The sequence below is a fragment of the Podarcis bocagei genome (assembly GCF_964188305.1).
Source record: "Podarcis bocagei genome assembly, chromosome: 5".
NCBI classification, from domain to species: Eukaryota; Metazoa; Chordata; class Lepidosauria; order Squamata; family Lacertidae; genus Podarcis; species Podarcis bocagei.
This window is the reverse complement of record NC_138129.1, coordinates 48,540,100-48,551,936: the sequence shown is the minus strand read 5'-3', so window position 1 is coordinate 48,551,936 and position 11,837 is coordinate 48,540,100. Positions and strand designations below refer to the sequence as shown.

The 11,837-nt window shown below is 44.1% G+C and overlaps 1 protein-coding gene across 1 annotated transcript; it reads right to left on the bottom strand.

Annotated features, from left to right (window-relative positions):
* Positions 1 to 2,281: 2,281 nt before the first annotated feature.
* On the bottom strand, positions 2,282 to 5,880 carry CDKN1A (cyclin dependent kinase inhibitor 1A). Its single transcript, XM_081195100.1, has 2 exons — positions 5,452 to 5,880; positions 2,282 to 4,447 (listed from the first exon to the last, which is right to left on the bottom strand). Exons 1-2 carry the CDS (start codon positions 5,837 to 5,839, stop codon positions 4,398 to 4,400), a joined length of 438 nt encoding a protein of 145 aa, XP_081051226.1. The 5' UTR covers positions 5,840 to 5,880; the 3' UTR covers positions 2,282 to 4,397.
* Positions 5,881 to 11,837: the final 5,957 nt, after the last annotated feature.

The following is an 11,837-nucleotide window of genomic DNA, read 5'->3' as shown; positions in this document are numbered from 1 at the left end:
ATATATCTAGCTGGTTAATTACCCACTGTATTTTCTGCCAAATTCTGCTGAGATTATCTATATATTGATTAGCCATTGTTAGCTGGCTTTTAAAAAAACCAAATAGTTGTCTGTATTCCAAGTAACATCCCCATAAAGGAAGAGGATCTGCTATGTATTTTCAGGATCACATTTCTAAGAACAGTTGCCTCTTTTCTGAACCCAACACCACAATCATGGAGAGAAGCACTTCACAGTACAGAAACTACAAGATCATAGTAGTTTATATTTCATCCTGTGTAAGTGTACTGCCAGTGTACTGCCAAAAACACATTGTTTTGTTTAGCCAATACAATTGCTCTTTTGTGTGTGCAAAGTGCTTCTTAGATATGTCTTTGAATATTTGGAAATATCAACTCACAGCTGCTTTTTAATCACTTGAAGGACATATGAATAAAAACCAATTAATAGCGATGTGCCGCCACCACAAAATTTGGTCTTTTATTTGTAGTGTTTGGAAGCAACCCAGTCTCTTTTGGATCTGTACTGTATCATTCCAATTTGTAATTCAGGTCCAATTCTGAACTGTTAAATCCAAAGCGGTTTCACTCTTTTTGAATATAAAAACAACTACAGTGGTACCTCAGGTTACATACGCTTCAGGTTACCGACTCCGCTAACGCAAATAGTACCTCGGGTTAAGAACTTTGCTTCAGGATGATAACAGAGAGGCCCCATTAGCTAAAGTGGTGCTTCAGGTTAAGAACAGTTTCAGGATAAGAACGGACCTTCGGAACGAATTAAGTACTTAACCCAAGGTAAATGTTGTATTTTAATTTTGTTTTTAAGCTGTAATCATTCAACTTGTTTTTATTATTGCTTGTAAGCTGCTCTGAGCCCGGCCTTGGCTGGGGAGGGTGAGGTATAAATAATAATAATAATAATAATAATTTATTATTATTATTATTATTATTATTATTATTATTATTATTATTATTATTATTATCACTGTATAACCTTTTCCCCTTTTCACCTAAGTGAATGAAATTTTCAGGCAAAAGAGGCCTTCCAGAGTAAATTAAGACTGCCCAGAATGGGATGCAAATAGCAGCCATGGTGACCCTTCCTAAGAGGATAAGGTACCCTGCCCGTACGGGCCAGTCTTGCCAGACTCTAGGGTTGTGCACTCATCTCACTCTATAGGCCAGGAGCCAGCGCTGTCCGCAGACACTTCCGGGTCATGTGGCCAACGTGACAAGCTGCATCTGGCGAGCCAGCGCAGCACACGGAACGCCGTTTACCTTCCCGCTGGTAAGCGGTCCCTATTTATCTACTTGCACCCGGAGGTGCTTTCGAACTGCTAGGTTGGCAGGCACTGGGACTGAACGACGGGAGCGTACCCCGCCTTCCTAAGAGGATACATTCTGCCAAATTTCAGAAAGATTGGTAGGGGAGAGCCACTGTACCTATTAGCACTCTTATTTCCCACATCCAGCCAGGCAGGTGATTTCAGATGTGTGGTATTGGGAAATAATTTCTGCATCTATAAAACTGTATGGGCTTTTCTCTAAACTCACTCCTTTCCTTACTCCCCACCTTCTGTTCTGGGTTTCCTTAAGGCTCCCATTTTTCAACCTGCTGCCTATTCAGAGTCTGCCCATCAAACACTTTTACCATTGTATCTGACTCTTGGTCTTTTACTTTCCTGTAAGCCCTATGATCTGTTTTAACTTCCTTATCTTTTTGCCCGTACATTAAGTTCTTAGGCCTATTGTGGCATTCACCACCAAAACTTTCACTTTCATGAACTTAAAATATTTTTGCAAACATGGTTTTTGGTCTTTGAAATTAGAAAGCCTGTGGATATTCTATAAGGCACTGCAACAATCCAACCATTAGAGAGCAAATACTATTACCATGATGCTTCAGCATGCAAGAGATTAGCAACCTAAGGATGGAAAGAAGAAACTGACAGCTGGCATAGTAATACCACTAAGTTCTCCAGCTCATATTTGATAGACGATGCATGGATTAACAGTCAAGGCATGTATTCGGCAATCAAATCTGACCTCTGCCACATATGGCATCCTCTGCAGTGTTTCCTAAGGGCGGTATGGCAGCCCTTTGCCCATGGTTTTGTCCCACTTTGCCTTACACAACTAGCAGGAGGAATAGTGTATTTCCATTTGCCTATTATCTCCATTAAAAAAAACTAACCAACCCCCAAGGAAAGAGCCCTCACCACCCAGAAAATTCAAGCTTGATCAATCCCACGTGCAATTAAATCAGACAAAAGTGTTGCTCCATTATGAAACAGCTTTTATTTTAAGGTCTATACTTAAGTCAGTTCAGCAGCATTATATTCACAAACAAATGGATTAGTGCCGAGAGTCCTAGCATTACGCATTACCCTGAATGTAGAAGTGCAGTGGTCCGAAGTGGCCAGGCCTGTCCATGGCAACTCTAAAAAGGTCAGAAATCCACAGGCAAACATACTATCTTAAGGAAGTGCCTGAAGCTGTGCTTCTGGGTAAGATAGGTCTTCTTCCAACATCTTGCTCACAAGCCACTTGTTGTTTGCAACTAGTCTAATACAGTATGGCTGATAGTACTCCCAATTTCAGCTGCTACATTTTCCCCCTCTCTCCATCCCAGGCCTATAACAACAAACAACCCACTAGGCCAAGTGCTTGACATCTCCCCCCACCCAAGTTTTCCTTGGAGGAAAAAAGATGAAGGTGCCGAACAAAGCACGAATATGCTCCTGTGTTGTCTGTCAAAGGCAAAATTGTGCCCGTCAGTAATGTGCTAGCATTAATCCTTTCCCACGGCTGTAGGGATTTCCCCACCGCTCTTGCAAAACAGATGCAGTTAAATGGGACACACCCTTCGTTTAACTAAAATGCGATCCTCAGGAGGTCCAAGTGTTCCAACCCAGCGCCAGCCTCTGGAATAAAGCAATAGCTCCCGAAAAGCACACCGCGATGAAAGATTCAAGATTTCAGCAGCTGGTGCTATTCCAGCAGCACAGCGGTAAAGAACCCGTTGCAAAGGGGTAGAACAATAAAGGCAAAGTTAGATTTGCCTTGGAACATAGTGATGATTCACATGAAAGTCTGATTTGACTTGCACATGGCAAAAGGCTACATTTCAGATTCCAGTGTTAAACACTGCACCCAATATTAACAGGTGGTGCTTTTGACAATAAGATGCCAATAAGACCAAGATATCGGTCCCAAATTCAGACAGGAACGGCTGTGAGTTTAATTGTCTTGCACCAAGTAGATGTGCTTATGCTTTAAGCAATTTACTTTCCAATTTTAAAAGGGTAAAGGAAAGCTGGCAAGATCACAGGTAGCTGCAGAAAGCATGGAAAGCAAACACAAGGTAAATCCTTTATCATTATTTCATGCTAGAGAGAGATGTCACAAGCGAACCATGTTTCCAGAGGCAATGGAAACTCTACGGGCATGTCTTATCAAGCCTCCCTAGCACTCACTGGGAACCCAAATCCCACAATATTCTCACCAATTAGTACCATACCGAAGGCTGTATGCTGTCGAAGGATGGATGAGTCGCTATGCTGGCAATACGTGCCTACAGGCTGCATGGTAGAAGTAGAGTAATATTTCTGAGCTCAAACTTCTGGTTCCCACTGGCTATATTTCCCCCCTAAGGCTAGTGTTATTTGCATGACTTGAGTCAACAGTATTATTCGATAGTTTTAGGAAGGGGAAGGAAGTTACAGTGCTCACACACTATCCAGTATTGTCTGATAATGGAATCCTTCCTGCAACAGTAATGGTACTGATTTGTGATACTACTGTCCACAATAGGAAGATCTTCATCTTTGTAAAATGAATGGATTAGCTTTCTGGATTGGAAGTCTTTTTTCTTCCCCCCTCACCATATTCCTTTAAACCTAGCAGGACAAAAAACACAGAGAGAGAGCAAGATCACAGACCTAGGAAAATACAATCCTTCAGACCTTGCACCTGCAAAGTGACTCATACCTGAGACAGGTGTGTGAAAGGTCTCAGCCACAAGCTGTACTTGCACTGATCCTTCCCCCTCTTGCCATCATGCTTAAGCATCTCCCCCAGCAACTTAAGTCTATTTTAGGATAAGGCTTTACAATATATTCCATTGCACATAAAGCTCCAGTGCCATCATAAATAAGGAAAATAACTCTACATCCTTCTGAAGTGTTACACTAGTCCGCTACATAGTTTTTATGTAAAGTAAGAGCCTCAGAGCAGAAGTCATTACTCTAACTAGCTGCTCCTTCAAACAGTCAAGTCCTGCTGCCTGCACTGAGTGTCGTGTCCAAGTCGGCCATTCCAGCTAATAGCGGTGAAGGCAGGTCAGCTCCTTTAGCCCAGAGACTGCGTGGATGCATTTTGCTTGCAGTGTAGTTATCATGGGTCTGACTTGCAGGGGACAGTTCTCCGCTTGGAGCTGTAGAAGTCTGGAAAAGAGCAGAAGGACAAATTGAACATGCCAGCCAAGGGAGTGTCAGTGTGAGTGCCTGGGATATATTCATTCATACCCAAGAGCAGTCTGCTCAGAGACTGCAAGGCAATCACCAGCCAAGATCCTGGAGTTCCCAACACAACCGTAACTGCACAATTCTATGAATGTTTATCCAGAAGTTCCATGGTATTCAAGTGAGCTTACTTCAAGGTCCCACTTTACAACTTGAGAGTCATGTACATGAAGGAGTGCCTTGCCAGCCCATGGTTTAAGACAGGCTTCCTCAACCTTGGCCCTCTAGATGTTTTTGGCCTGCAACTCCCATGATCCCTAGCTAGCAGGATCAGTGGTCAGGGATGATGGGAATTGTAGTCTCAAAACATCTGGAGGGCAGAGGTTGAGGAAGTCTGGTTTAAGATTTGCAGGACAGACCGTGCTGGTGATCTTTGTCAACAACGGTGCTTTGTTTGGTTGGTGCAATGCTCTCAATCATGGCAGCTTAGCTGTGGAATTCCCTCCTAGCAGATATTTCCATGTCCTGTTATTGGTTTTTCACTTGTCAGCTGAAGACCATCAATATGACCACTGGTTGCATTCTGCTGGATTCTTTGCTACTGAAGTTTTAAGAGATAGTTACTAAATGTGACTGTTTGGTTTAAACTTCTATAGCTATGTGTTCAATTTTATTTTAAATGTTCGACCGCATTCTGGGAACCTTCTGGATGAAGGGTTGGTTTAAAATAGAGTATTTTATTTTTTAAAAAGGGGGGGGGGCGTATAAGAAAACTTCCTCTTAAACTGATGACAAGACAATCAAAATTCCCAATATCAAATTCCAATTTTGAGCTCAGGTTCAGATTTCAACTGGTGAATTTGAAACAAATGCAATTTCACAAAAGTGAAATCCACGTCCAGGGCAGCTTTGGCCATTACCAGTAATTCTACCCTCCTCTCTGCAAATGTAAACACGGAAGACAAACAAAGCTGGCAGCTCCTTACCTTTGATAGTTGTCTGCTTTCGCTTGGAAGACTTGCGAGCCTCAAAGCCCACTTGCGTGGGCCTGTCTGTCTTTGTGTGCATCTTGAGAAGCACTGGGGAGGAGCTCAAGCTCTTTTCACCGGCACAACTGTTTTCCTTTGTGGGGCTCAGCAGATCTTGAGAAGGCATCCTGCTTAGATGCGAGACCTTTTCCCATTTATAGTCCCCTTCAAGTGGAGTTTCCGATTCAAAGTCAAAGTTCCACTTCTGCTGAGCCTCCTCCAGCTGGGCCTTCATCAAGGACTGGAAGTCCTTTTGAAGCTGGTCATGATCGACTGGTCCAAAGAGGTTTCTGCAAAGCTTCCTGCTGCAGGGAGACCGAAGGAGGTTGCCCTTGGACAGAGGCATGTTTCCAGCTAGGAGAAATACAAGCAAAAGTTTTAAGGAAAGTTACAACAGGCAACTTATAACTGCTATAAATTAACAATAAAACTTATAAATCAATTCAGCAAGTAAAATAAATTGATTAAAAAAAAATTTAAGTGCTATGGCAAAGCTAATTTTACTAGGTCAAAAGCTTGGCAAAAATATCAGCATTGACATCACAATGAAAGGCCTTCAAGGTGGAAGCAAGACGAGCCTCCAGGGGAGGAAATGTTGTAGCTGGTTCCAATACTGAAGAGACCCTTTCCCAAGTCACTGACCAACCACACCTCCTAATGGTGGCAAGACCAGCAGCAAGGCCTAATCAAAAGAACTCAACAGCATAATGTTTATATATGTTAACTGTTAATTGTTATTAATTTTTAGTGTTATGTTTCAGCAAGTATATGTCTTATTATGTACTGTTACTGTGTTACTATATTTTCCATAAACTGCTTCAAGCACAGATTTGTGAAAAATGCAGTACATACCGTATTTTTCGCCCTATAGGATGCACTTTTCCCCCTCCAAAAATGAAGGGGAAATGTGTGTGCGTCCTATGGGGCGAATGCAGGCTGTCACTGAAGCCTGGAGAGCGAGGGGGGTCGGTGCGCACCAACCCCTGTCGCTCTCCAGGCTTCAGGAAGCTATCCGCTAGCCATGGGAGACGCAGCTCTCCCACGGCTAGCAGAGAGCTTGCCTGCACCCAGAAGCTTGGGGCGCGCTGAGCTCAGCACGCGCCAAGCTTCGGGCTTCACGCAGCCTGTTCTGGGGGCTGGGGTCGGGGGAAGCTCCGGCTTCCCCCGCGCCAGCCCCGCACCTGGGGGGGAAATAAAAAAAAATTCTTTATTTCCCCCCAAAAAAACTAGGTGCGTCCTATGGGCCGGTGCGCCCTATGTGGCGAAAAATACAGTATATAAAAGGACCACGGCAATTTTTAATGAAGTGAGAATCAACGGACTGAGTGAAGTGGTGCACGTGCGATTGTGTATGTGGTGGCTGAGTGCTTAGAATAGTTCCTGTGTAGAGTCAATGTATAGGTGACTGCTATTGTTGGCATCGGAGTTGTCTTGAAAGACAATAAAGTACACCTCCAGGGCTGAAGCCATGACTGTATCGAGCTTTTTTGGTTAACAGTTATGAATTTTTAACTGTTAATTATGCATTCTTAGTCACTTTACTTATGTACATTGTTTAGATATAGATTTGGTTACAAAACTCCAAATGAAGAATTATGATGGTGGTGGTGATTAGGAATATTGTTTACTTTTGAATAAGGAATTTGTATTCTATTTGATTCCTTTTTGTTGGGAGATTTCAGTTGACATTAAGAAGTAGCAAATAAATTGAATATATAAACCAACAATTGAATATATAAACCAACAAGTTGGGCCCAACGGTTTTAACAGTCCTTACCTTGGAGAGAACTGAGCAACATAAAACTAGGGATGGAATCCATAGGGAAATTCTCTGCCAGGAGAACATCATTCAGATGACGTTTGAAACTGCTAAGGATTCCTCTGAGTAACTGCCAACGTCACCAAGAAAGGTGCTCTTTGCACTGTACACACAAGCCTCATCATCCCTACCCTTTGAACCACAGCCTTCAACCAAGAAGAAAGCTACCCAATAGCTACATGTAGTAGAGCTCCTTGGAGATTAAAAAGGGGTTGCAAGCCAAGATCTAGTTGGCGGTGTTCCATTTTTAGTACTCCCTTTCTCCCACATAATTATTTCCATGCAGTCATCCATCAGACAACTCGTTAAATTAGGAAAGCATTGCCACAGCAGTTATCACTGGGCACATTGAACACACTCAAGGAGGCGGTCCCATGTTTTCCATGAACAGCACTTGCAGTTTTATGGTTGGCCTAACCAGCATGAGTTTGACTAAACTGCGGGAGGCAGTGGAAGACAGAAGTGCCTGGCGTGCTCTGGTCCATGGGGTCATGAAGAGTCGGACACGACTAAACGACTAAACAACAACAACGTGAAGCAGAATCTTCCACATCAGATCTTTCCACTATTTATTCATCCCCTCCAGACAATTGGATGCAGGTGAACTGCGTTGCATAAAAGTGTCTGTTTTGTCAGTTTGTACGCACTCATTCCAAATGATAGTTTCTGTACAGAATCTTGATTGTGTTGGTTGTTAGTTATGCTTTTAAATACAGTGGTACCTTGGCTTAAGAACAGCTTAGTTTAAGAACAACTTGGATAAAAGAACGCTGCAAACCCGGAAGTAGGTGTTTTGGTTTGTGAACTTTGCCTTGGAAGCAGAACATGTTGAGTGTGTCCCATTTGTAAATTGAGTCCCCCCGCTGCTATGGGAAAGCACACCTTGGTTTAGGAGCGCTTTGGTTTAAGAATGGATTTCCAGAACAGCTTCAGTTCATAAACCAAGGTACCACTGTACTGATATGAGACCTAATAAAAGAGCCTAGGAGTACCCTGAACATTTGCCCAAATCTCGATGATTCAGAAGGACAGAGTCAGAACCCAATCTTTATATAGAAAATGCACCCACAGTTGTGTTGGTACAGTCCTAGGATGGCCAAGTACCTCTTAAAAAGCACATGGCTGCACAGGAAGACCTTGAGTTCAGTACAGTATATTGCAAAAGCTGCAATCCTAAACACACTTCCTAGGGCTACGGTCCTCAACATGGCACCTGGGCACTACAGCACCTTCAGACCCAAGCCCTCACCCCAACTCTAAAATGTTTTGGTTTTTTTAATTGAGTGGGGCTGGGGAAGTTGCCTCCTTTTTTCTGTGCTTTATTTTGGGAAGGAGGGTGTAGATGTTTTGCCTGTTTGGGAGAGGCTTCTGAGCATTACCAGTTCTTCTGTGAAATGGGTGTTTTTTGTTGCCAAGAATTGTTTTAGATCTCCAGCCTTGAAAAGCTGGGGAGCAAGCTGCATTGAATGCAGTGTGACTTTCTCGCATGTTAACGTGCATGAAAGATTGCACTGTTCATGTACTTTTAGCACTGAATGTGGCCAAACACCACCTGCTGTGCGTATGCAGTGTAGAACTAGCTACAATTTACAATAAAATGTTAAGTCACCAGCTGCTAATGGACTTGGGCATCACGGACTGTTCAGGATTCAACACACACACACACACACACACACACACACACACACACGTGTAGATCTGTACAGTTGAGTTGGGGTGCCTGGCTTCATCAAATCTGATGCCTTTGGCCCACATAATCTTAGCATTTTGACCTTTGCCCTGCCCCCCTTTCATCCATCCACATTGCAGACAAAGCTGATCTCAAGGCCATCAAGGGAGACAGAGTTTCCATCAATACAAGGCCCTCCCACACCATCATCACACATTTTCTCTAGTGCTGAATGGCATTAGTGAGAGACAGAATGCAGCCAAATAATGACCCATCTTGACATCACACTGTAGATCAATTTAAGCGTCTTGCATGAAGTCACCTCTAAGGTTTACGGCACATACACACATTTGGGTTTATAAGGTTTGGGTTACCAGGATGCTTCAGTGGACTGTGTTTTGTCTAGAGAGTATATTTCCAGACCACTACCACCTACACTGGCCAATGTGTTTGCAAGGCTGCCTTTCCTCCAGTGTTCAGGCTTGGGAAGAGGCAAAGAGGTTAAAAATAGCAGCAGCCTTCATGCTCTCTTTATAAACAGCTATGCTGAATGACATCATTGAGAGGTTTAGGCATACCAGAACAAGTCCTGGCAGGTAGCGTGGCTGCCAAGGGCAGGCCTCAACTTGATATCTTGTTAAGTTGCCACTTCAGGCCACTGGAGCAGAGTGCCCACAAGGCACCTTTAGTTCCCTCAGCTGCTCACCCTGCAAAAGTTGGTGCCATGCAAGTTCTGAACTGCTTCTTCCTCTTGATGAGAGAGAAGAGTCAAGGCTATTTCTGTGATCACAATAACTGCAGCAGTCTTAAACACATTGAGTTTTAAATCTTTATTTCATTTAATTATTATAACATGGAATATATGCTCTAAAGTATACAGAATATACAGTATAAGATACTACATTGATAAAATTCCCATTTTCCATTCTGTGTCTATCTCATTCTATTGTCACTTCCCTCCACCACAGCTCGACATCCTTTGATATATATTGAACTAGTCATTGTGTTATATATATTGGTTACTTTGGCTCTCAAAACCCTCTTGCAATAATTTTTTCACACCTGTACAAAGTTAGTCCATGCCTATCAATAAATTCGTTTTGGAATGATGTTTTGTCATATTCTTCTAAGCAATTCCATTCCTTCTTAAGTTTTTGATTCGAGTGAAGTCTAATGGCTGCTGTCATTTTAGCCAATTCTATGAATTCATAGTTTGTTAACTAATCTTCTATTGAGGGGACAGTGTCCCCTTTCCAGTCTTAAACACATTGGATTGCATGCAGACAAACAATTCACTCGCATCACGGAAAAGTGCCACCATGTCTCTAATAAAACCTCCAAAAAAGGTTCAAAGAGCAACTTTTGAAGTGGGTTGTCAAACTGAATGCTATGCACATTGGTTCATGCATACACACACACACACACACACACACCATAGCTGTCAACCTTTCCTTTTTTTGCGGGAAATTCCCTTATTCTAGTGCCGTTTCCCACTGCTTCGCACTGCTATCCCGGATTGTTAGATATCCCGTAGACTATCCATGGGACAGGTGTGGCTGCCGATCCCTTATTTTCAAAGCTGAAAGTTGACAGCTATGACACACACACAGCTAGAAGCTAGAAATCAACTCATACAATCCATTTTAAAATGCTTTTCTGGCAGCAACTGCACCCCAAGGTCCTGAGTCAACTCTGGATGTTAGTTTTCAAAGATATTTCTTATTCACTTCTTACTTGAGATCACAGCTAGAGTTGCTCTGTTGCAATTGCCTTAGACAGCTGCTGGAAAGGACAAGGCATTTGCTCGATTCTGCATTTGGGATGGAGGCTGCAGCTACAAAATCACTGTCTAACAGCTGCTGAAGGCCCATATTTAGCCCACCCAAATCAGCAGTGTCTCCACTTTCTGGCAGCAGCTTTTCAGACAGCAGTCCTTCCCAGCCTTAGGTGGAGGTGCCAGGAAGGGATCCAGAGACCTTCTGCAGACAATACACACTCTCTTTCAGAGGGGCTTGCGCATAAGTCGGCCACCTTACTAAACACAGCGCCGCATTCTAGTATTTCCTATTTATCCTGCAAACATGCTTTGGTGGTTGCCGGTTAAGAGCCAGCCAATCACAATGTAGGTCACCACTGTTGTTGAAACAGTAGCTTAAAAACCCTGCGCGTAGTTCAGAGGAACGTCTCTCGCAGTTGCAAAACAATCCCGACCGCTTGGTGGCCCGTCTCGCTGGCGATCAGCTGCTCCGCCTGCCGGGCACAGGGTGAGCTCGGGCTCCTTCGGCCCCCAAGGCTGGAGCAAAGCAAACAGGACTTGCTTATCGTAATAGGAGGAGCCCAGGAGGTGTGCGAGACGCTCGCGGCGCTCGCCTCGGGATTACGTCATCTGGCACCACAGCAGCTGCGTCACGTGCCGCGCTGTGGGGGAGGGAGGGGGAGGGGGAAGTTGCGAAATCGCGCTTGCCACACAGACCTAGTTCTGCCACAGGCAGGGAAACAAACACGGCCCCCAGACAACTTACTACGGCCCCGCCTCGCCGCCCCCTCCAACGAGCATCCGGCGGATTGGGGGCCGGTTTCAAGGCGCTTCCTTCCACCTACCTCCCCAAAAAAAGAGAAAAAGAGGGGGGTGAGAACCACAGCAGTTGGCCAAAGCTCATAGTTGGCGATTTGGGCTCAAAAAGGCGGGGGGGGGATCCCACCCCGAGAAGCTGTTTCGGGGGGCCCACGCCTTTTTAGGAGGGAAAAAGTGGCTGGGAACACACAGCAGTTCGCAAAAGCGCGCTTCGGCTGTTCAAGAACTGCTCCTCTAGCGTGGTTTTTTTTGGGGGGGGGTTGAGGAAGATGTGGGGTTTT

What these genes read in the sequence shown, in the direction of transcription:
- CDKN1A (XM_081195100.1), bottom strand. Translation starts at nt 5,839, where the DNA reads ATGCCTCTGTCCAAGGGCAACCTCCTTCGGTCTCCCTGCAGCAGGAAG. An exon ending in AAAGCAGACAACTATCAAAG is followed by an intron (nt 4,448 to 5,451) that starts GTAAGGAGCTGC and finishes GCTCTTTTCCAG; the next exon opens with ACTTCTACAGCTCCAAGCGG.